Consider the following 26535-nt stretch of genomic DNA (forward strand, 5'->3'; position numbering starts at 1 on the left):
TTAAAACACCGTACAGTTTTTTTGTACAATCTTCTTTTCTATATGAAGAATGATGATACATATATATATGCGCTCCAACAGACAACGTGGATAATCACTTAATATTACGGTCTAATAATATTCATCTTTACAGGTAAGTGAGAGGTCTTAGGTTCGATTCTCGCCAAAGGCGAATTTGAACTACATTATTACTAGTCCATTGTGAGGTTAAACTCACATCAGTCCCCTTTAATATAGATAATATAATTTGTTTAAAACAACAGGCAACAAAAAATAAAGTTAATATCACGGCCAAAATAGAAAAAGGGTTTTTATCATAGATGGTCTCTGAAATTGACCTAGTCCATCAAGGTCCCTGAATTTGAAAATCAATCAATGTGGTTCCTGAAAATGAGTGGTGCAAATCAATTTCGCCATTCCGTTTAAATTTTAAACGTTAGAAATTCTGTTAATGTGCTAACATGGCACATTGTGAGCCCCACACTCTAATATATGATGCCATGTGGATTAGAAAAAGTTTATTTTTATAAAAAATAATATGTGTTTAAATATAAATAAATAAACAACAACCAAAAAACAAAAAACAAAAAATAAACTAATCGCCGTCGTCGTCTTCGTCTTGGCACCCAGCAACCAAACAGATTGATGAATTCCCCAAACCTCCTTGACTTCAGCCGGCAGTTTTTGGTACCAATCAGCGATTTGCTGCTTTGCTTCATCACCTCCATAACCTTTTCAAAAACTAGATTGCTTCGACTAACATAGAAGACACAACTACAAAAACCATCTTCTTCTCCAAACACTACGACCACGACTACCCTTCTCCAATCGCTCCACCATCCAGAGAAAATCCATGGCCGACCGCGGAGGGTACAGCACCAACAATCAAGCCAGCCAATAAAATTAGCAAAGTCGAGAGAAGAAGAAGAAGAAGCAAAGCAGCGGCTACGCCGCCCGAGAAGCCGGAGCTATGCGATTGCTGCGGCAATGGATGCTTCCGGTGTGTGTGGAATGTGTATTCTGATAAGGAGGAAGCGGAGGAAGCGTAGGAAATTAACATAAAGTAAAGGGACAATTGCAGGAAATTAAGAGACCTAGTTAAACTAAGATTTTAAAAGATTTATTTCAAAAGTGATAGATTTGATAGGATTTAAGAAGATTAGAGACTTCTATAAAATTTATATAGATTTTTTAAAGAATTTGAATGGATTGTGGTGAATTGTGGTGAAAGGATTTGAAATACTAGGAGGTGATGTTGGATTCTTTTTAGTCTTAATTATATATACTTTTGGCTCTTAAATTTAACAAAATCCACAACTTATTGAAATCTTTCAAAATCTTAATTTTTTTTAATACACTTATATTCGGATGGATTTTAAAATCTTTTAAAATATTTTAATTGACTACACCTAGATTTTAAAGGATTCTAAAATCTTTTAATTGACTACATCTATATTTGAATGGATTCTAAATCTTTTAATTGATTACACTAACAAAGAAGGAAAGGGGGGATTGCAGGAAATTGAAGAGTAAGGGAAAGAGGCAACTATGTTCATTCATTCATCCACCCCTTACAAGGCTGCTGCTTACATGCATATATTCAACTTAAAAGGAAATCTATCTTGAATTGTGCGGCATCCCTTTGCGACGCTGGAGAGATTGCAATTCGTGTGCTCTAGCTTTCCGGCGAGAAAGGATGGAGTCGAGTTTTTTCTTTTTCTTCTTTTTATTTAAATTAAAAATTAAATTTTAATCCACATGTCATCAAAATATTGGAGTTTGGGGGGGTTCACAAGATGCCACGTCAACATACTAGCAAAATTGTTTAACGGAATTCAAACACAATAACAATATTGATTTGCACTACTTATTTTCAAGACGACGTTGATTGATTTTCAAATTTATGAACCATCTTGATAGAATAAGTGAATTTCAAAAACTATTTATCATAAAAATCCAATAGAAAAACCCACCAAAACAAATATGAGAGCGGTCAACTAAGTGTTGTCATATCCCATCTTTCTCCCACCTAAACCCCAGAATTTACAAAGTCGTTCAACCCCTTCTCTCTTTCCCTCTTTCACTTTTGACTCTGAGTTTTTTTTTACTCTTTGACCCCCCAATCACGTACATATAAATTCCCAACCTCACCCCTCCTTATTCGCAAAACCTCAACCAACAAAATGCTCCGTTCACTCTTCACCTCCACCCTCACGCGCCTCTCCTCTCGCTGGCCAGTGCTAATCTACGCCGCCTCGTGGACCACAGTCCTCATTCTGACGGTGGCCGTGGCCTCCTTCTCGCCCGAGGTTGCTTTCGTGTCCGCCATTTCGTCGACGTCTGAGTTCTCCCGCGTCTGCGGCTCAGAAGGGTCGATCAGGATTCCATCGGACGTGCCGGGAGACGTCCTCTGCCTGCCGGCTCACCTGTTCAGCAAGTCCGCCATCGATTTCATCGTGCCTCCTGTTTTCGCGGCAGCCGTGGTGGCTGCGTCGGCTTACCTGGTTAGAGCCGTGGGCTTGTGGGAGGCCGATGAGGTCCCTTGAGTTGGGCCTGTTGGGCTTCGACTAACAAGTTTAGGTGTTTACTCTTTATTTTTTTGTTACAAGGTTTCGATTTATTTTTTGCTACAATTTTCATCATGTTTATTTGCACGGAATGAGAAGTCAAAGATTGAAGAAAAATGACAAGTTTAATCAACTTAATTCTTGATTTTTCATGCATTGAACTATGCAATTTGTAATGTGATGTGGAGCTCTCATATTTTTTGCAAGTAAGTGCTAGTAATTCTAGGGTAAGTTAGAGTAATTTTGTGCTTGTGTCTTTGAAAACGTATGAGAAGTCAAAAATCAAAATAATTCAAATACAGGATGAAAAATTAACTAGATAAGCAATATCATGTTACAATTTGATAAACTCAAATTATAAAACACCAACTAATTTTAAATCTAGTAATTCTTTTATTTCAATGTCGGAAAACTCTCACATCCGAATTGTAAAATAGGAGTGCTGCTAATGCCACCCACCAGTCTTATTCCCCACCCCACCTCATACTCTTACCCATCAATAAAAGTTGAAAATGAAAATGCTCTTTCTTCACCCCACCTAGATTGCTAAAATACCCCCTTCTATCCTAAGTTCGGCACCGGACCATGAACAGCCAACAAGGATGGATTGAAATTCTCTCTCTATTCTCTCTATATTTGTCTTCCCCTCTTCTCTCTTGCATCCATACTGGTTGTTATCAAGAACAATTGTCCTCACATGATCTCCTTCTTCCGGTTGCTCTCTAGTGACTGCGCCGTCGAAATCAAGGAAATTGGCACGAAAAGTTTAAGTCCGGAATAATTGGCGGGAGGAATCTGGTGCACGATTGCAGTTTTACTTGAGCGATTGGACATTTCTTAGTGTCATTGAGTGTTCTTTGGTCTCTTTGCCAACAAAAATGGTTAGGTGGGTGCGAGCGGGTGACGTTAAGAATTCTCATTTATTACTTTTTAAATTTAGAACCTCGTATTTTTTTAGGTCTTCATGGTCTTTTTGCATGAGGATAAATTTGTCAATAAAATTTTCGTATTAAAATGAGTGGGAAAATAAGACAATGGGTACGTACAACACCACTCTAAAATTTCAAAAGAATGGAATTGAGTTCACTCTTTTCGGCCTCTTATATATATATTTTTTATTTCTGACTATTAGATTGAATAAATCAAATAAAAACAATAAACATGATTAATAAAATGTGCAAGTAGAAAAATTTGTTTATCATTTTCATATATTTTATACTTCATTCCTACTTTTGATTTTCTTTTAGGCACTTTTAGATTTGGTCCCAAAGTTTCACCAAGGTTCCAATTTGGTGCAAAAGGAACAAAAGTTGCTTTGTGCTAATAAGGATGAGTAGTCTCTTATTTTAATCCAAGAGACAAGGAGTTCACTCCAAAGCAAAATTTCAATTTAAACTAACATTAAAACTAGATAATTATGACATTCACTATGACCCTAATGGCACCTATATTATCCAACAAACGACTTATTCCTTATGGGAAATAACATTCAAACAACTAATATGACAAAACGACGGTATTTCAAATTAATCACTCAATAATATGTAGACTTTAACATTTCGATGGCATGTAAGTTTCTCTCGAGCTTTTGCATATAATAATGTGTCGCAGATTTAACACAGGATGCTTCCAAGATTCAGATTTTGGAAGCTCCATCAATCAACTTGTTGCTGAAGTCACAAAGCTTTTTAGCCAAGTTTTCATCATCAGCATCTTTGCTGGGTTTCGTCTCATTGCAGTCGACATAGTATTTTCCGCTTATACCTTTCAACTTTGGGTACAGTGCCACGTACAATGTTGTGGCTGCTCCCTGAAAATAAAAAAAAAACAATAACATAACTAGCCAGTTAATAACAGTTTAACCTCTCTGTTAAAACGAGGAATTGAAATATAATTAGTGAGACTAATCACCTGAGGTACATTCTTCCACATGCAAAAGGTGAACATCTTAAAAGCCTCTGGAAAAGAAAGACGATCCAATTATGTTAAGTAATACAATGACACGTGTTATAACTTAAAGGAATCGATATGAATACCATAACTCATATCATGCAGTGTATTGAATGCATAAGATAATCGCTTTTGTATTAATTACGAATGTGGGGAGAGTGTAACATAACGTACTCATCAAAAGAGGACTATGCCTCATGAGACGTGTCGTGATCAATCCTGGGTGGACAGAGTTGACTGTAATGCTCACCCCTTCTTCCTGCACACAGACAGGCAAAACAGTATACACCATTTAGGACCAGAAACTTGACTTTTTATACCTTCTTAATAAGTTTGATCGAGTTTACAAAAAAAAAAAAAAAAAGGTTGATTGACATCAGAAAAGGTTGATTCCCATAAAATGAGGAATTATAATTGGATCATTCATTTTTACATTGACTATGTGAAATATTTCAACGTACAAATATCATGATTTGAATTCATTGTTTTCTTTATCATCTTTTAAAGATCATCTATAAAAAATTTCAGTTGATTTGAATACAGTTTAATCATTCATATATGTCGAGCAAATCGACGGTTATGGTAACAAATAATATCCTCGTGATCAACCATCATCTTGCTTGATTCATGTGGATGACTAAACGGCATCCAAATATAATGAAATTTTATATAAATAATAATAAAGAAAATGAATAATTCAAAATTTCAAATTATGACGTTTAAACAGCGAAAGACAAGCAACGTCCTAATACTAAATGGATTAGGATTCTCTCCCCTTTTCTTTCCATCCCCTTCCATCCTCTCATCTTACATTCTCTATTTTGTCTTTGTCTTTGTCTTTCTATAAAAAAAATTAATATAAGATGTTGATGTGGCTTAACCGTAACCGTTCAAATAGGAGAGGAGGAAAGGAGAGAAAAAAAAAGGGGAGAGAATCCTACTCTATACTAAATTGCCATTCGACCCAATGATCGTCTTCTCCGTATGAAAACATTGATGACTCTTAATTTTGTGCATAGGGACAACCATCTTTGGCAAAGCTCAATATACTTTTTGGTGTCGTAGGCTATCTCCAACCGGAAGGGTTAAATATAACATCCTTAATAATTTATTAGTTTTAAGTTTACACTTTAAATTTATTAGTTAATTTGATGTTTGAATGTTTTCAAATCTACCTGTTGAATTTGAATCAATTATTGCAACTTAGGAGTTAGGCCTCGAAAAATAGGCTACGAGGGGGGGCTACATTTGGCCAGGCAGATGCTCATTTGGATAAATAATGGTCTGGTGGGCTTCATAGAATTATAGCCCAGCCTTTAGTTGGAGATAAGCTTTTGGGCAAATCAGGTTATGTTTTGACTTTTGAACCTTTAATCCTCTCTATTGGAGATGACCTAATTTTGTATCTCCGAGCCCCACTACATCTGCTCCAGAGTCTTTTAGGGTTCATATATGCTTATTGTGAGTGTGAGTCCTATGGGGCACAAGTTACCAACTTTTGAGGCCAGAGATTAATGAAGTGTCAAAACATCCCTTCTTTTGGACTACAATGAGTAGATTGAGCATTAAATAGATTGTTGTTCTTACATAAGATGCTTTATCGTTATTACAAAAAAAATAAAAAAACCCGATACCAAACGTGATGAGCGATTTTAGTAAAGAATGAAAATCTACATGCCTCGTGATTTAATTGGTATATGACGCACATGTGTAACAATGGTCAGGGAATTTTATGGAAATTAGGATGTAAAAGAGGGTAATGCACAGCATATAGGTAAAAGGTGATCACCTGCAATCGACGAGAGAGCTCATTGGCATGCAGTATGTTTGCTAATTTGGACTGCCCGTATGCATTTAACGTGGAGTAACTGAAAGGACACATAAAGAACAGTGAGCTAGAGCTAGCTGGTTATAAACTATCAAACCATGGAAAGAAATGGATTACTCAAATCATTACTTACCTATCTGGATCATTGATCCTGTCGAATCGAATCCCGCTTTCGTAAGTGCTTGTATGAGCAATTGATGACAAATTCACAATTCTGGCTTCTACACCAGTAGTTTTAGCTGTAGTCTTCATTTTTTCAAGCAGAAGGTTTGTTAACAGAAAATGACCTGTAAAATAGGTAAATATAATTAACTAGATTGCAATCAGTGGAATAAAACACTTGCAACCCCAGTACTTTAGTAAAACACTAGGCACCAAATGAATTTGACAGCTAACTACCAAGTGGAATATGATAAGTGCCTAGCAGAGCGGTTTGTTGTCCCGATTAATTTTTTAGTGTGCCGAGAAAACGGTCCGATACACTAAGTGTTATAACACAATAAGTTGAAATTTCTTTTTCAAGTTTCTAACCAATTGTATTATTACACTTGGTGTAAAGGTATACTGAAAAATCTATATGTTCTCCCATTCAAGATGGGCCCCACAGTGAAATTTGATAGATCATGACAACAAAGAGGAGATAATAGTAGAAAATTACCAAGATGATTGGTTGCAAATTGTATCTCTATTCCATCTTCTGAAAGCTGGAAGGGGCAGAACATAACACCAGCATTGTTTCTGCAACATATATAAAACCAATAGATATAAATATGTAAAACTGAACAACTGAAAAATGGTGATCAAATTTTTAGGAAGAATGGAAAGAATTTATCACATTAAGAGGTTGAGAGGGAGATCGAGAGCGTTGAAACTATCGACGAATGCTCTAACAGACTTGATAGAGGAGAGGTCAAGTTTCAGAATATCGATTCGAGCAGTTTGATTGTCTTTAAGAATAAGCTGTTTAGCTTCGTTTGCAGCGTCAAGGTTTCTGGCGGCGATGATGACATGAGCTCCGCGGAGTGCCAACACCCTTGCAGTCTCCAACCCAATCCCACTAGCCCCTCCTGCAGTTTACAAAACAGGGCCAGCAAAGTTTAATTCAAACCAGAACATAGTTAATCCAAGAAATAAGATATTGGCCAAGTTTCTAGTTAATTAGCTGCGCAAAATTTACATTCAAAAGCAGTGTAGCACAGCTTGATACCGCTTTTGATTTCATGTTTATACGAAGAAAGTTGAGGTTACACACCAAACAAATAAGGAAATCAGGTGACATGTAGTACATGTCAGCAAATCGAACTCTGATACTATGAAAGTATATTTAAAGGTTCCACCCAAACCGCTACTAAGTACTACGGTTTGATGATATTCCTCTTCGAAGTAAGAGGTTTTAGGTTCGAATTTTGTAGATGGCGAATTCAATATCAAATTAGGTTGCCCATTATGTGGCTTTGCCAAACTCCCCCTTCCAGGATAGTCCAAATTCTTATAAGCTTACGCAAAGCTTAGCTTTCAAAAGTGGGACAATTCAAATCCTCACATCCATATCTATAATTTTGTTCATAGTAAAACCCAGCAAAGGGTGCCAATGAATGACAGGGCCATTTGTTTATAGTCATAGTTAGATTATACACACGATTTTTTTTAAAGAAGATTACGATATTTCCTTTATTTAAAACCATTAGATCAAAATCATTGTATTTTCGACAAAAAATTAACGGTTAATACTCCGGACCATTAAAAATCCCTATAAATGACAAGAAGAAAAAAAAAAATGGAAATAGAACTGACCAGTAACAATGGCGGTGAGGTTGGATGCATCAACTCCTTCAGTAACCTGCTCAGCAGTGGAAGCTGATCCAAATCCACTTGGCCCTCGCTTTCCCGTCACCAATGCAAAGAAACCCATCTCCCAAAAATCTCACAAAATTAACCAACCAACCAATAACAAAACTCCAGAGAGTCAGAGAAGCTCAGAGTTCTTTTTTTTTTTTTTTTTTTTCTTTCTCCTTTTTGTCAAAAGCACAAGAACATGTGAGGGACGATTTGAGTTATTGAAGGTCTTTCTTGCTTTATTTATAGCAATTTGGAATCACGGAATTGAAAACTTTTAGAGGGTAAAGACAACGATGCAGAACCAAAGCAAACAAAAATACATTAGATGTCATTATGGCGGGTTGAGTGTTGGTATTTAATAACAAAAATTCTCGGTGTTTAACCCTTAAATCTTGATTGTTTTTTTTTTTAAACAAAATCAAATGGTTAAATATTCGGAGTATTAGATACTCCGGAGCATCCAAGAAAGCTCCAAATAATAATAATAATAGGTTTATTTATGACGACACCACTTTAAACTCTATTCAAGGCTCATTTAAGGATTTTTTACTGTTTCGAGGAGTATCCGAGGTTTTAATCCTAACATCTTTGTTAAAAAGTTCAATAAAGAGTGGAGTATTAAATTGGTATCGAACTCTCATGAGATTCAAATTTAAGATTTTTTAAACTCAATTTTTTTTTATTAACTCTCTAAAATTAGTTAACAAAACCGCAAATTGTTTATATGGCACAAACGAGACCCATTGTTGTAAAGATGTGTGTCACACACCTCAACAACAATTGGTGTTATTCGTTCCACATAAACTGTTTTAACATACTTGTTAAAGAGTAATGCTAGGAGACTATATGATGCAGTTGTTAATGATTGAATTAAATTAACGCGATTTTAAAAATAAGAGTCAAAGCGGGATGCAAATTGAGTTTCACTAGAGACGTAAATGTAATTAACTCGATATAATCAAGTCGGTTGAATATACTGTTGGGAGGCAATTTAGGGTAAGAATCAAAATATGTCCCGCCCAATTGGGGTTTTGTGAGTAAATGAGAAGTGCAACTCTAACGCGGTACCGTCGAGTCCAACGATTATGTCATTCAATACCAATCGGACTTTGGTGGTGTCTAGGTGTATTACGAGGTCAAGGGACCAATCGTAGCGCAAGCAACGGGTGTTGTGGTCACGTCATGACTCCTGTATGAAGTTCATGAATCCATGAACATCCTGACTGGTAACTGGTCCTCTATGTGGAAACATTATAACGTTGTAGCGAAATATTAATGCACAATATAATTCGTTTACATGATATAACATGAATGACCAAATAATATGTACTTTGTACTATTATAATATACGTGAAAGGTTGTATCAAGTGATGGTTCTCAGATTCAATTAGTAGTATTGTTTCAATGATCTGTAAATGAATGAAACCATTTATATTACGATCTAGTGATATTTCTCTTCACTTGTATGTAAGAGGTTTTAGATTTGATTCTCGCCAAAAGTGAATTTAAACCACATTATTGCTAGCCTATTGTGTGACTAAACCCACCCCTCCCCTTAGTGTAAATAATATCGTTTTATTAAAAAAAAAATTATATTAACATTAAAACATTTATATTCTCACTATATAATTCTGACTTATCAATTAATTTTAGATAGGCATCATATACCTATCAAATTACACATTGTTAATTAGTTATTCTTAATTAAAACATTTCCTTAAGAACTTCATTAACATAATTGGTTAAATGCGTTTGACCTGAAGGAAAAGGAAAAAAAATTTTGAGTCAGGCCGATTTAGATTCCTAGCTTAGTCTTGGAGCCAAGTGCTAATTTTCATACAGATTACCATTTAAAAAACAATCATACCAAGCTGCCAACTGACAAAGTTAACTGTACAATCATCAAACAAAAACCAGAGGACAACGACTATAAAACATTTGAAGTTTCCAATTGCACCACAATCGCACCACAAAACAATAATATATATGCGCAAGTTTCTCATTCAGCTTTTGGAAGCTCCATCAATCAGTTTGTTGCTGAATCCCAAAGCTTTTTTTTTTTTTTTACTTTTTGCCACTTAGCAGGAATGATCAACATTTGACATTTGATTGTAAAAATATTTAGTGTTTATTATGTTATTATTATATCATTATTGTGTGGTTGTTATATCATTATTGAATCATTGATATATGATCAATAATTCAATATGATTAATATGTCATCGTTACAAAAATTGATCATTTATGTAATGAAATCTCATAAACTAATCATCCCTACTAATTGCTCAAGTTTTGTATGGCTAACTTTTCATCTATAGCATATTAGTTTATTGGATGTAAAGCCAAGTGAGCAAACAGTTGCAAAGAAAGATAATGAATAATCGCATGATGTACAATGAACGGATATAATTCACAGATTCTCGAGATCCTCACAAAGAGAATCTGGATTCGTTGAAAACATGATGAAAGAATGACACTTGTCATTAGTGTATTGAATGTAAACCCATGTCAGCAGAGTTCAAATCTCTCTAGCCTTTTTGTGCTCTAACTATTTGAGTGACACGTGTCATTTTGACTTAATTTATCTTTTTATTTATTTATTGAGGGGATAAGTTGGAGAGTTAACGCTATTAAGTGGGGTTTAAATGAATGGCCAGGGATCGCTCAAGTAGATAGCGCATATGGAGGGCATAGAGGATTTTGAATACAGAAGAATTGAACTTGTATCAGCAAGAAGCTGTTAGAAATTTGTTAGTCTATGCAGTGAAGTGATGACTTAAACATCCCCAATGGTCTTCCTAAATGAATTCCTAACTGGAATTTAGAGAGAATTTAAAAAACAAATCAACTTCAGTCATGCTCCCTATCAACCTCCTAAGATTTATGTAGGAGCTCCTAAATATAGTGAGGGAGAAATGAAATCTTAGAGCATCTCCAAAGGAGATGTCAAAAAGTCTATATCAGTAATAACAGTTAAAAAAGACAATTCTAATGTTTTGGCAATTCCTACGTGGTAGACATAGAAAGGTAACAAAAGGCAACAAAACAAGTTGATGTCAAATTTAATTTGACAGCAACTTCAAATCTATTTTTAGTAATTAATAAATAATTTTTATACTTATCTTTTATTTTAAAATACTAATTGCAACTATAAAAGTAAACAATGTAATAAATAATAGTTTAAATTTGATATATTGGTTAGAGAACAAAACTTACAAAATAATGAATGTGCCATGTAAGACTTCAAATTTAAATTTTATGTTTAAAATTTGCCAAATCCTAAGTGAAATGTCATGTAATCAAATTTGAAGGTAGAAGCAAGCTCTAACCGATATGTCAATCCTATATGGATTGACATATGAGAAAAGGTGATGTCAAATAATTTTTAATTATTTCTGTGGGTCGCATTAATGCACCAATTATAAATCTTGAAAATTTATTTTAATTGATTTATTTTAAAATGAATTCTACAAATATCATTTATATTAAAAAAACATATTAGTTGGAAAAAGAGAAAATTTTACATTGCCACGTAAACCATCAAATTAATATTTGACATTTATCTTTTGATATCTCCATTGGAGATAGAGTATCTCCAAAGGAGATGTCAAAATCCTAGGTGGAATTCTACTGTGTATATTTGACCTCAAAAGTCTCTCTAACCAAAGTGTTATTTGCTGATTAGATTTGAAGACTTTGTGATTTAGAGTCAAATTTGACATCAATGTCAAATTTATTTTTAATTCATTTAATGATGGTTCCCTTATTCCACTAACATTTCAACAAGTAAAAATTTTGTTTCAACATTTTTTTAATAACTGCAAGCATTTAAAACTCTATTTAAGTAATAAAATAACATTTGACAATTCGGATGGAGAGGTACATAATTTGACATAAGGCTTCAGATTGCCACATCAGCCATCAATTGTATTTTGACTCTTATAGTTTGACATTTCTTTTGGAGATGGTCTCTCCAAAATATATGTCAAATCCTAAATGGAATGTCATGTAATCAAATTTCATATGTCAAATTTGACATATGAGAGCATCTCCACAAGAGATGCCAAATTTTAAACACTAAAATGATATTTGATGGCTTATGTGGCAATTAAGCCTGGCAAACGGGTCGTGTCTGTTGTTTTCGTGCAACACCTGTTATCTTAACAGGTCGTGTCGTGTCACACCCGTTATCTTAACGAGTCCTTAACAGGTTGGGTCACTTTACCCAACAGGTAAAATGACCCGATCCGTTATGACCTGTTAAGAAAAATATTTTTTTTCTTAAATTTGTACATACCTCATTGCCATATAAATATTACTTCAAAACTTTAAAACACATTTGTTGTTATGTACTACATCTACAATCCAAAATAAGAGCCTAATAAAAAAGTATCAATACACTACTAGTCTACTACAAAATATCAAATGTGCAAGGATATGCAAAATGAAAGAGTTTTTCTTTTCTTGTGGCTACAGGAGTCGAGTCGAAGAAAGTGGATGGAGGAAGATGCGAGAGAGATGAGTGGATTCAAGGAGAACGGTGCAAGTGTTGAAAGTTTGAAGAGATCGAGAGTGAATGAGAGATGATAGTCTGGGCTCTAGCCTAATGTACAATAGATGGTTGAGATTAAATCTTAGCCGATCCAATCGTCATCATTTTTCTAAATTATATATATAAATATATATATAATTATTATAGTATTTTTTTAGGGGTATAAAATTATTAAATTAATATATATAATTATTATAATAATTATAATATCTTTTAGGGATATAAAATTATTAAATTAATATTTTTCTTATCGTGTATTGTGTTATCCACGTGTATACCCGGACTAACCTGTTATCTTAACAGGTGCTTATCAAGTTACCCGATAACGACCTGATTTGTTATCGTGTCGACCTAAAAACCTATTAATTTCGTGTTGTGTCGTGTCGAGTTAATGGGTCGTGTCAGAAATTGCCAGACCTAGTGGCAATATGACATTTTGTACAATATTTTGTTCCACCCAATATGTTAAATAATAATGTTATTTAATAATTTGTTTTTTTTTTTTTATCTTTTTGTGGACTCCAATTGACACACCCCGACCCGAAATGTCCACCTGGACTCTAAATCAAGCTGTGCTGGCCAACACCCAAAGGGTGACGAAGCCATGAAATGTAGTGATGTGGAAAATGTGAATAAATTCAAACCTAAAAGTGCCTAAATACAAGAGTACGTTAGTGAGCGGGAATGAACCAATTTCACACGTGATATCAGAGTATAAGTAAAGTACAGTAAAATAAGATAAGAATTATATCATTGAAGGTAATCTTCGATACCAAGATTTGCCAAGAATCCTCGTCGACGCAAATGCTCAGCCACTAAAATATGCGGGGGCGAAAAACAAAGGTGAGTGGGCCTAAAAATAAAGTTTTGTAAAACCTTTTTGAAAATATAATAACTCCTCACTGTAAAACAAGTATAGTTTCCAAAATATACATCCTACGTATAGTCAGAAAATACTTACCATAGCCTGCAATATTTCAAGAATTTAATACGACACAATATTTCGTAAGTAGACACATGATGTCCGTAATCCCATAATCTCGCATAAGCAAACATATCATATTGAGCGCTCATCGACACATGCTAACACACGAGTTCATGCAGAGATATTCTGGCATGAACAGGACTGGGTGTAACAATGATATACGATATAGTACTACAATCACGTGAAGACTGGCACTATGCGTAGCATATATGAGTCTTAATTACCTATAGAAATCTAGGATAAGACTGACACCTACAATGGATCCAAAGTGAGTGTACGATGCGATGTGCACATACACGTGAAAGACTGGTCCTGACCAGGGTGAGTACTAACACCAGTGCAACAAATGATGAACATATAACATAAATTTAATCACGCCACAGTGATTCGATAATTCTAGTTAGCATATATTATTCACGGCTGAAAATATAATTAAGGCATCCCACGCATACCTGTGCATCCTTTAAGATTCAGAATAATTTCGTAAATTTTGTCATTTTGCTAATTTGTGTAAACATTAGTCTAATCTAGGCATATGTAGGAAATCCTTTTTCAAATGTATAAATGGAAACTAACAAATATGTATATGTTATATAAAAGAAAAGACACACTCACAGATCATGTCGTCAGGTCGAAGCTGTTTGAACTAAGAAAGCTCGAGTCACCGATAATAATCGCACCTAAGCATAATATTAGGACTCATTAGTAAAACACCACTAAAACAATTAAATTTGGGAAAACGGAGTGTGGATTTAGAATCAGGACGTCAAAATACGTTAAGGAAGCTCCCCAACAAATTTTACAAAAAGGCAATGGTCAACCCTAAAAGGTCAACCGAGCTGCCCTGGCAGGCAACTACATTAAAACATTGGAATTACACTAAATGGATGTCAAAAACAGACTCAGGATGTCGAAATTAGTCTAAAAGGGTTTCCGAGAAAATTTCCAAAAAGTCAACGGAAATAATATTTCAAAGAATATTCCAAATTCATTTGGTAAATGGCCCAATCGGATCTAGGGTTAATGGGTCATGGGTCAATGGCCCAAATATTTTGGGTCGGGCTTGAATTAGGTTTTGGACTTAAGGCCTTTGTTTTTAAATTTTTTTTTTTTTTTTGGGGCGGTTGCAACGGAAGAAGGATGTCGGAACTGGGCCGAGTTTGGCCAAGAAAATTCCAAATGCTCTAACTAGTTCATTTCTCAACAAAAATCAGAAATTCTAAAGCTGAAATGAAGCTCAAGAGATAAGGAACAAAAATATACCTAAGTGGGGCTAAATCGTGGTCGGTACTGGCCAAAAACGGCCTGCAAAGCTTCGGATGGTTCGCTGGAAAACTGGGGAGTTCTTCCCCAACATGGTTCTCTGTTAAAACATCACTAAACCGTCTCAAAAACATCTAAATCGTCATCCTAGGCATGATCTACAAATTTATAGGAAAGTTTCAAGACTTACCATCGCCGGAGACGGCGAGAACTCGTCGGATTCGAGTTTTGCACAATGATGCTACTGTGCAGCAAGGAAGTGATGGGTCTCGGCCTAGGTTAGGTTCGTGATGGGGAGATTCTGTGGGTGGTGTTCACTGGAACGGTGAGTGATGGTGGTGGTGTGGTCTGCCATCCGAGAAAGAAAGAGATAGTTGAGGGAGATAAAGAGAGAGTGAAAAGCAATAGAAAGACTGGGAAGAGCTACGGGAAGAGAAGAGAAAACGAGAGCCCGGGAGCTGTGGAAAAAAGGGGATGCGTGGCAAGAAGTGAGAGGAGGCTTTGTGTAGGTGTGGGCTCCACAGTCAAAAATATGATTAAAATAATAAAATATCCTTTTCAAAAAAATATTTAACTAATAATATAGTAAAATAAAAGTTTGAATAAATAAATAAATATATAAAATATAAAATAGAAATTTTTACCATAGTATTTTTCGGATTCGTAATTCTGTACAATATTCATCATAACTCCAAACTCGATTCCGCTTGCGCCTATGCATTTGTACCGTTGATTACTTCGAGGATATGGTAGAAGAGTAGCTCGTATGCTTTATGAAATAACGGTCGACGAAAGTCAGTCATCTCTCCTCTAGGGTATTTTTGTCAATTCACTCATTTAAAATTAATAAAATTGTAAAATTAAGGACGTGTTGTCACAATCTACCCACTTTAAAAAAAATTCGTTCCCGAAATTTGAAATAAGTTGCTATGCATAAAATATTCAAGATAGAAAGAAAATATATAAAGAAGAAATCAAGCTAGAGTGGTTGCATAAAAGAGAATGTCATTCCGTTGCGATCGGATTGCAATGATTCCTCTTTCATGCCTCCAAACTCATACTTTCCTTCTCCTTCAGTACAATATTAAAATATAATACCTTTATAAAAACATAAGGTCAAAATATATATAATACCATAACGTCAACATACACATATACAATAACGTAGTATTAAAATAGTTGTGTTGAAATTAAAACTAAACATAGAAAAGTTTTTCACCTACGCACTCGTAGCGTCACGTAATCTGAAGATAAGTGTGTAGTATCTCTGAGTCTAGCCCAAACAATAATTAAATAATTAATTAAATAAACGAATAAAATACCAACGTAGATGAACCTATTTATCCACTTGCCTAACGAACCCAACGAATAAGTTATTGATACTACGGTTTGCTACCTGCAATACTAACAACTCACTGTTGTCTCGATGGACAAGTGATAAATTCCCGAGGATGCAATATTACCATCATGCCCCTCATTGGGAATTACACATAAATCATCTGATTAACGCATTGACCGTGCTCACATACTACCCTTTCAGGCGACAATGTAAATAGCGCACAATTTCTTAAATTGCAGTCTCGATTATTCAAATACATGTTCGTGATACACCTCTATCAATCATGTACAGTGCATAAAGTCTCCATACAACGTTTCAAACAGTGCCATATCCAAAATTGAAAATTGTAACCGTGGTTACACACAACTCTAACAGGGATAGGTGTCAGTCATAATCATACTAAAACTGTAGAATGAATAAGCGCAACAAGTCCACTAAAGTCTCGATTCATTTAGACTAGCTGTTAGTCTGAGGGTGAGATGTGGTATTGGACAAAAACTTAGTACCCATGGTTTTCAAGGAGACTTCCCAAGACTTGGAAGTGAAACGCACATCACAGTGAGGTACAATAGTGACATGCATACCATGTAGCTAGACAATGTAATTCACAACACCTTAATGAGTAGATTTACATAGAATTTCTCTCGAATTTAGCAAAAAACTATGTTGAGAAGACTAAAAGAACAATCAAGGATTTGAGGGTCAAAACAAGTCCATCAATTCTAGAATACAAGGTAACTGGAATTAATGCATGACATCTTGATACAACGGTAGCTTGTGGAATATTCAATCACCAACGATAAAGATTCGTTCAGTAGAGTATTTGTTGGGTGATTGAAGAATTAATGGTCACAACTAAAAATTAGATGTCCGAGCAATTTTCCTAAACAATTTGTCTGCTTCAAAAGCAATACGAAGTCCAGTAGGGTAGACATGTACTCAAGGTTGACTGGGATGCCTTCCGGCACAGAGGAGTGAATATGGAATCATAGTTAAGAGTAAGTACTCATTGAAACGTCAGAAAATCCAGTAAATTTAAGAAAGAGTAATTTTTTACCATGTGGAAAAAAATGTAGTCCCTCTGGACCAATGGAAAGTGGGTTGATTTGTCAAGTCGATCTATAATCACCAAAACATCATCATAATCTCCACATGTGTAAGATATCTCGTACGAGGAGTTTATGGTGATATTCCCCATTTGCATTTCGATACAGGAAGTGATTATAACGACTCGAATGATTTCTTGATGGATTGTAGGCAACGTAATATCAATACTCATGAATCCCAACTAGAATGGGATAGGACAAGCCAAAGATGTTCAAGGGTAGATATGTCTTTTGCTGCTTTAACAGTAATTATATTTGCACAACCAGGGTAATAGACGATAGTGCAAATGTAGACGTTGATTTGGTTCTTCAATCATCACTGTCAGAAATTTAGCTCATTACAAATGAAGATGTATTTGAGAAGTCTAAGGTTGGTAAAGAGTTTGGATACGCTTCTACATAGAGAAATGTCATCCGGTTTTTAAACGAAAGTGATAATTGTTGACTCACTACAAGAAAGCAGTTCATCTACCACGAGAATTTTACAACGGACTTTATGAGCTCATTGTAAAAAGTATAAATTTACCACGGGTATAGTAAGTACGTGATGAATAATAATTTTTACCACGGGTAAATTTAACCCGTTATAAAATAGTAGTGAATGATCACACGCAAAGTTGCACGTTATAAATATACTAAGTCACTACGAACAATGCCCATGGTCAATATTATTAGTATCCACAATGTCTTTTTATTATCTACCACATACATAATGTGTGATAGAATCATAAATTCACGTATTTGGAGGAGGCGGGAGCCCAAAATTTTGCAAAATTTTAGACATCTTTTGTTGAAATTTTAAATTTTTTTGACAAATCCACTTTTACTCTATCTCCTTTCCATGCCCATCTCTTCCACTTTATCTTCCTTTCCCTTTTCCAAAAAACAAAAACAAATTCTACCCCCTTTCAACTACGCTCCCACGTTTTTCCAATGCTCAATCGCTTCGGTATCTTAAAACAATAAAAAAAAAACATCATAATTTGTCTCTCCCCGGTTTCCCATAATTTAATTTTCATCTGCTACAATGGTGTGTTGTATGTTAATCCTATCGATGTTCTATCCAGTCTCTTAGGAATATTTCTCTGCTCCTGGTGAGTTTCTTCACTAAATCTTCAAAGACCTGTTTGAACTTTAAGTTCTCTGTGTTATTTAAATTCAGTTTTTCTTTTCTACTTTTTTCTCAATATCTGTTTGTCAGTTGCTACAATGATCGTTAAATTATGAAGCAGGGGAATCTTAGGTGATGGAAATATCAACAAATTTTACAACATTGATTTCATGTAAATTTTTTTCCGTAACTAATTTAAATTTTCCCTTGTGAATGTTGGTATTGTAGGTAACAATCACAAGAAGCTTACAGAAATGAAGCAGCAAATTGTCGAGACCATGTATGTTTATGCAAATTAAACAATTTGTGCTTAACACTGGCATCTTTTTTCTTAAACCCATCAGTTTAGATTTACTTGAGTTTATTTGTTTGCGTAATCTGTTTTACATGGTTTGAATGCAACAATCAGTTCGTTCCTTTCTTTTTACTTTTGTTTCTTTCCATTTGGTTTCTTTGCAAGTGTCTTTGCAATGAGGTCTGTAGACCTGAAAGAAATTTGTGCATAGCGAGGTAACAGTTGTAGAGGAGTGTAGAGAGGAGATGTTAGTGGCTATCTTAGGAGGACGGGTTTCGTACAATCCTACATATCTAACTTCTCTTTGTAATACGTAGCATGATCATTTTCATCTTCAAGTATATCTATATTAGATGGAAATGTATTTTTAATTTCTTTCATACCTTGATATGAAAATGATTATTTTTGTTGATTTGGTGGTTATGTTTAGTAGCACATGAAGAACTGCGAAATTCGACACTACGTACCATGCTTTCGAATGTTTTAATTATGCACAAAATAATTTAAAAAAAGACCTTATTTTTCTTTCTTCATAAAAAGTGTTGGTGTTTTGCAGGCACTTGCAAACTTAAAGTGTGATTGTCTTGCTGGAGATGTGTGTCTTTTGAAAGAAATGATTGAAGGGAAGACGATTATCATTGGAGGACGAAGGTTGGAACTAGGACTTGAGTTCTATTTTATAGTGTGAAATAAAGCCTCTACATGTTTTGGTGACTTTGGTATTTCTTAATGTAACTACTCATTTTGTTGTTATTTTTGGTGTAATATTTGAATATGTGAATTCTTATAAAGTAAATTTACAATTTTGTATATAAATATCTTTATATATATATATATATATATATATTACTTGTTTATTTATTATTTTTTTTTTTAATTTTTGGAAATCTTTTTATAATGGCCATTAGCCGTGATTAATTTGTAATCCACAATGGCCATAGCACGTGGTGTTAGATCCCAATCTATCATGAGCACAATCCGTGGTTACATTGCATTTGACAATGTGCATAGTCCATGGTAAAAACAAAGATTTTTTTTATCACATCCAAAATACTAACGGGCACGATGCCCATGATAGATTGCAATTTACCACGGGCATCCACCGTGGTAGATGAGCTTTTTTCTTCTAGTGACTCTAAGTCATGAGTAAGATGGTTCATTTTGTATGGTTCCAACCGTTGGAAAATACAAGCGATACTTCGTCATGCTGCATCTACACATCCAACATTAAAAGAAAATGTCATCGTGGATTTCCAAATTATCGACATTGTCGAAAAATGTAAGAATAATGCTCAAGAAGAGACAACACTTAGGTTGTCAGAAATTTTATTCATATCCAACATCCCAAACTCAACTGACTTTCCTCAGTCGATAAGTGAGGAAAAACACTATAGCCGAAAAATCGCTAATAAATTGTCGATAAATCGACAAGACCAAAGATAACTCATTATTCATGAAAATTTGTGGGAATGTCACACTTTCTTTAGCTACAACTTTTTGAGAAAACGAAAAGAATATTATTTGCTAAGATCACTTCTTCCAAGAAAGTACCAATCTAAACAAAGCTAACATTCGAGAAATTTGGTATAAAGCTGACTGTCAGTGTTTAGAAAATTTAATCTCATCGCTAAGGTAGGTGAGAAGGTCATCTGTAAGACTACTATGAATTCGTCAGGCTATGGAAGAAAACTCAGCTCAAAAGGTTGGTCGAGTAGACCATCAATTCGAAGTTAGGGTTAACGATTTTAATCGTCACCGGATGGAGTATCTAAAATCTAGATATGATCCTAAGGTTCGGCCTTTCACCTTTGCCGGTAGGTTTGAGGTTCCCTAGTAAGGTGTTTGGTTGGGTAATTTCCTAATCTGTAAGCTTTCTTAACTAAGTTTCTTCAATGTCGACGGAGTTGTTCGAAAAGGCATAAGGAAAACTGGTGCAGTATAAGAAAGTAGATCGATGGTGTATTCAACTTCCCGCTTCAGCGGTATCTCAGGTAAAATTCTAAGAAATGACGCCAAAGATATGCGTCCTTGAAATGTACGCTACTACTTCCTTCTCTACGACACGTGCTAATAGGTCTTCACAGCTTTCTCGATATTCTATTCACTCTAACAGTGAGAAATTAACTTGTACTTCGATTCTACTATCTACCTGTGGAAATGATTGAAAAGGTGGCTAGTCGAAGCGGTTTTGTATACCTAGATAGGTGATAAGGTAAAAACAATTATGAGTTTACTGTCTTAATACAAAGCTTGCTCCTAAATTTCCATGATTTAGTTTCTTCGGCTTAGGTAGTCACTGTTAATTAGTCTATCAGTCGCGTTGCTAATTAACGCATTTATGATACTTTTGATATTGTTCGTTACCCTGAAACTGTGAACTGACATTCTGGCATAAAGGTATCACTCTTAGATAATAGCATGTGTCTGGTATCAGAAATCATACCGTCTGAATACTGGTTGACAACTTCTGGATATTGGATAGTATCGTCAATTAGTAGCACCACAATAAATTGATCACAAATTAAAGCTGCTTGGGTGGATGGTTTCGGATGATTGGTAAGGAACTGGTCATGTGAGGTGGTTTCATTAATTCTAGGGAAAATACTTGCTACACGAGGATTTCTACTAACTATAGGTATAGTAACTAGTACTCCCATGCCTATACTCATCGAAATGACGAGTACAACATTGAAAGGAAATCTGGGAATAATGTCGGTTGGAATTTCCTAAGGCCGGGAAAAGGGTTTTGCTAATAACTTACCTTAGAATGGACTTAAATGGAAATCAATCTTCTTCTTGAAGATCCGAAATGATAACTAGCGTGTTTGAGAATATTAGTGTTATCGGGGATAAAAACTGATTGTCCCTCCAAATGTTATTCCGTCAACCACATTGTTGCTCAAGACATTTATGGAATCTCGACGAAAGAAAACTTCGTAAGGATTCTGATAGATGATATAATAACGGATATTGCCAAGGAATCAAAGCTATACTTGGTTCCTAACTTGGAAGGGTTGGTAGAAATGACTAAATGGTAGTGGGATTGATTGGCAAATCTCTGGTGGCACACAATTATCGATACGTTAGCCTTACTTCAGGGCCATCAACTTGTCTCAATTCGGGATTTTTCTTAGCAGGGAGGTTCTTCGTTTAAGTATAGAGGCGTCCACCAAAACGATGTTCTAGAATGTTGATAAGTTGTCTAAGTCACTCAAAACTTAGAAAAAAGTTAACACATTTTTCGTGCTCGACGAGGTAGCAAGATTCAAAAATTAGGCTTAAGAACTGATAATGCTTACATTACAGGTGTCATGAACGCAATACTACCCAAACTTACGCTCTGATACCAAACTGACACACTCCAACTCGGAATGTCCACCTGGACTCTGAATCGAGCTATGTTGGCCGACACCCAGAGGGTAATGAAGTCATGAAGTGTAGTGATGTGGAAAATGTGAATAAATTTAAACCTAAAAATGCCTAAATACAAGAGTACGCTAGTGAGTGGGAATAAAATCATTTCACACATGATGTCAGAGCATAAGTAAAGTACAGTAAAATAAGATGAGAATTACACCATCGAAGGTAATCTCCGATACCAAGATTTGCCAGGAATCCTCGTCAACACGAATGCTCAGCCACTAAAACCTGAAGGGGCAAAAAACAAGGGTGAATAGGCCTAAAAATAAAACTTTGTAAAACCTTTTTGAAAATAATAACCCTTCACCGTAAAGCAAGTATAGTTTCCAAAATATACATACTACGTGTAGTAAGAAAATACTTACTGTAGCCTACAATATTTCAAGAATTTAATACGACACAATATTTCGTAAGTAGACACATAACGTCTGTGATCATATAATCTTGCATAAGCAAATATATCATATCGAGTGCTCATCGACACATGCTGAGACACGAGTTCATGCAGAGATATTCTGGCATGAACATGACTAGGTGTAACAATGATATACGCTATAGTACTACAATCACGTGAAGACTAGCGCTATGCACTGCACATATGAGTCCTAATTGCCTATAGCAATCTAGGACAAGATTGGCAACTACAATGGATCCAAAATGTGCGTATGGTGCGATGTGCACATACACATGAAAGACTGACCTTGGCCCGGGTCCAGATAAGTACTAACACCGGTGCAGCAAATGATGAGCAGATAACATAAATATAGTCACACCACAGTGATTTGATAATTCTATTCAGCATATATTATTCATGGCTGCAAATATAATTAAGGCATCCCACACACTATGTATCCCGCATGATTCAAAATAATTTCGTAAATTCCGTCATTTTGCTAATTCTTGTAAACATTAGTCTAATTTAGGCATATGTAGGAAATTCTTTTTCAATGTATAAATGGAAACTAACAAATATGTATATACTATATAAAAGAAAAGACCCACTCACAGATCATGTCGTCGGGTCGAAGCTGTTCGAACTAAGAAAGCTCGAGTCACCGATAATAATCGCACCTAAGCATAATATTAGGACCCATTAGTAAAACACCACTAAAACAATTAAATTTGGGAAAACGGAGTGAGGATTTGGAATCAGGGCGTCAAAATACGCTAAGGAAGGTCCCTTGCAAATTTTACAAAAAGTCAATGAAAAAGTCAACAGTCAACCCTAAAAGGTCAACTGAGTCACCCTGGCGATCAACTACGTTAAAACTTTGGAATTACACTAAATGGATGTCAAAAGCAGACTCGGGGTGTCGAAATTAGTCTAGGAAGGTTTTCGAGAAAATTTCTAAAAAGTTAACAGAAAGAATATTTCAAAGAATATTCCAAGGAATAGTTCAAAGAATATTCCAAGGAATAGTCCAGAGAATATTCCAATCCATTTGGTAAATGGGCCAACCAGATCTAGGGTTAATAGGTCAATGGCCCAAAGTTTTTGGGTCGCGCTTGGATCAGGTTTTGGGCTTAAGGCCCTTTTTTTTTTCTTTTTTTTTCCTTTCGGTTGGTTACCGCTGCAACCGTCGGAGACTGGAAGAAGGAGGCCGAAACTGGGCCGAGTTTGGCCGGGACAATTACAAATGCTTTAACTAGTTCATTTCTCAACAAAAATCAGAAATTCAAAAGTCAAAATGAAGCTCAAGAGATAAGGAACAAAAATATACCTAAGTGAGGTTGAGTCGTGGTCGGTACTGGCCAGAAACTGCTTGCAAAGCTTCGGATGGTTCGCCGGAAAACTGGCGAGTTCTTCCTCAACGTGGTTCTCTGTCCAAACATCACTAAACCATCTCAAAAACATCTAAATCGTCGTCCTAGGCACGATCTACAAATTTATGAGAAGGTTTCAGGCCTTACCTTCACTGGATTTGATTTTTGTACAATGATGGTATTGTTCAGCAAGGAAGTGATGGGTATCAGCCTGGGTTAGGTTCGTGATGGGGAGATTATATGGGTGGTGTTCGTCGGAACGACAAGTGGTGGTGATGGTGTGGTCTGCCATCCGAGAAAGAAAGAGATAGCTGAGGAAGATAGAGAGAGTAAAGAGAGAGAGAGAGAGAGAGAGAGAGAAAGATAGAGACTGGGGAAAGTGGCGGATAAAATATTTTAGACTCAGGGGGTCCCAATAATAGAGATAAAAAAAAAAAAATTATAGTGAAAAATGTCCTCTCCATGCAACTATTGATCTCCCATTTTGTTGCGAAGTAGACCCTCAATGATATTCATAGCAAAAAATGTCATCTCCATTGAAGCAGTTGCAACCCGGTAAAACCAAAGCACATTGAATAAGCAAATATACATATGCAAATATTTGTTGCAATCCTTTCTTCCATTTTTTTTTTTTTTTAGCAAGAATGCTAATCCCTCTTAACTGAGAAAAATCATTATCAGAATGCACAAAATAAATATAAATATCAAGTTTTTTTTTTAAGGGAGAATATAATATCAAGTTGAGGAAAGGATGGGGTAGGACTGCGAGGGGACGTGATAGGGGTTTGGGGTTTTTTTTTTTAATTTTTTTACTTTTTTATGATACAAATATAAAATTCATTAGTTACCAAGAAACTTTACGAAATAAAGACCCAAAAAAGTAACACAAAGAAAAAGTGGGCCTTGGAAACAAGAAAACAAACAACACGCTAACCATCTCACCAAAAGCCTAAGCAAAATATTAGGCCCACAAACAAACAGCAAAAATAGAACAAAACCAAACAATTGGCCTAAATGAGCTTTATGGGCCAAGTCCTAAAAAAAAAAAAAAAAAATTCTTCTTGGCGCGATCATCTTCTCCAAGAAGACACCGTCGTTGCAGCTGCACTGGCCGTCATCTTCGAGTACGAGGGGTCCCCAGAAAATTTCAAAGCACGATTTAGGTTCTCTGAAGGGTCCTGGGACCTCCTAGGTCCCTCTTTAGATCCGCCACTGACTGGGGAGAGCTACGGGAAGAGAGGAGAAAAGAGAGCCGAGGAGCTCTAGAAAAGGGGGGACATGTGGCAAGAAGTGAGAGGAGGCTTTGTGTAGGTGTGGGCCCCACGGTAAGAAATATAATTAAAATAATAAATATCATTTAAAAAAAAATATTTAACTAATAATATAGTAAGTTTGAATAAATAAATAAATAAATAAATATATAAAATATAAAATAGAAATTTTTACGAAAGTATTTTTCGGAAACGTAGTTCCGTAAAATCTTCATCGTAACTCCGAACTCGATTTCGTTTGTGCCTACGCGTTCGTACCATTGAGTACTTCGAGAATACGGCGCGTCACAAAATAACAGTCTACAAAAGTCAATAATCTTGCCTCTAGGGGCATTTTTGTCAATTTACTTTCAAATGACTTAACACCACGTAAGAAATTGATGGTTCGGTTGGAGAGAGTTTGTTGTCATTTATTACTGTTGTATGTTTACATAACATTTTTGACATCTCCTTTGAAGATGCTCTGAGAAAATGTGATGTCAAATTTTTTTTTAATTATTTTATTGTGTGAATCTCATTACTGCACCAATTATAGATTTTGAAAATTTATTTTAATTGATTTCATTTTAAAATTGAGTCCTACAAATATCATTTATAAAAAATAAAATAAATAAATAAACATATGGGTTGGAGAAAGAAACCATTTGACATTATCACAGCATCCATCAAATAAATTGACATTTGACATTTGGTTTTGGACATCTTCATTGTAGATGCTCTTAGTGACTCTATTATTAATGTATATTGTTTTACTGTTATTTTAAATAAGTAATTTCCTTTTGTCTAACTATTGACTCATAGTGAATAAGAGTCTCTAAATTAGGAGAGATTTTTCAGTATGCTCGGAATATGGAGTAGAACATCAAATGTCCTTGTACAATTGAAGGGACACTTGAAAAAAAAAAAAAAAAAAATACTTTCCTCAAATTCTATAATGACATGTGATATCCGTTCCGTGTTATGATTGAAAAGTTCCTTTTGGAAGTGGTTGAATTATAACTCTTCTAGAAAGCGTCTAAACTAACTTTTGATAATTTTAACTAAAACTTTATTATAAAATAAATAGCATGATTTAAAATACTCTTAGTGTCTAAAAGCTCATTGTAATCCGTTGTTAATTAATCAAAATCTATTATATTATTCCAAAAAAGGGTTTTTTGTTGTTATTTTCACATCATTACCAAACATAGTAAATAAAAATTTCATTTTTCATCCTCTAGAAAAGGCATGAGAATTTATTTTTCA

The 26535-nt window shown here is 35.1% G+C and overlaps 2 protein-coding genes across 2 annotated transcripts; one reads left to right on the forward strand and one right to left on the reverse strand.

The window, feature by feature from the left end:
• Nucleotides 1-2059: 2059 nt before the first annotated feature.
• LOC137722292 (uncharacterized) lies at nt 2060-2643 on the forward strand. The gene has a single exon (XM_068461260.1). The coding sequence runs from the start codon at nt 2184-2186 to the stop codon at nt 2544-2546; it is 363 nt and encodes a 120-aa protein (XP_068317361.1). The 5' UTR covers nt 2060-2183; the 3' UTR covers nt 2547-2643.
• A 1300-nt stretch (nt 2644-3943) lies between these two features.
• On the reverse strand, nt 3944-8348 carry LOC137722291 (short-chain dehydrogenase TIC 32 B, chloroplastic-like). Its single transcript, XM_068461259.1, has 8 exons — nt 8140-8348; nt 7181-7412; nt 7004-7083; nt 6479-6632; nt 6307-6385; nt 4692-4776; nt 4479-4525; nt 3944-4377 (listed from the first exon to the last, which is right to left on the reverse strand). Exons 1-8 carry the CDS (start codon nt 8255-8257, stop codon nt 4204-4206), a joined length of 969 nt encoding a protein of 322 aa, XP_068317360.1. The 5' UTR covers nt 8258-8348; the 3' UTR covers nt 3944-4203.
• Nucleotides 8349-26535: the final 18187 nt, after the last annotated feature.

Source organism: Pyrus communis, chromosome 17 (genome assembly GCF_963583255.1).
Source record: "Pyrus communis chromosome 17, drPyrComm1.1, whole genome shotgun sequence".
NCBI classification, from domain to species: domain Eukaryota; kingdom Viridiplantae; phylum Streptophyta; class Magnoliopsida; order Rosales; family Rosaceae; genus Pyrus; species Pyrus communis.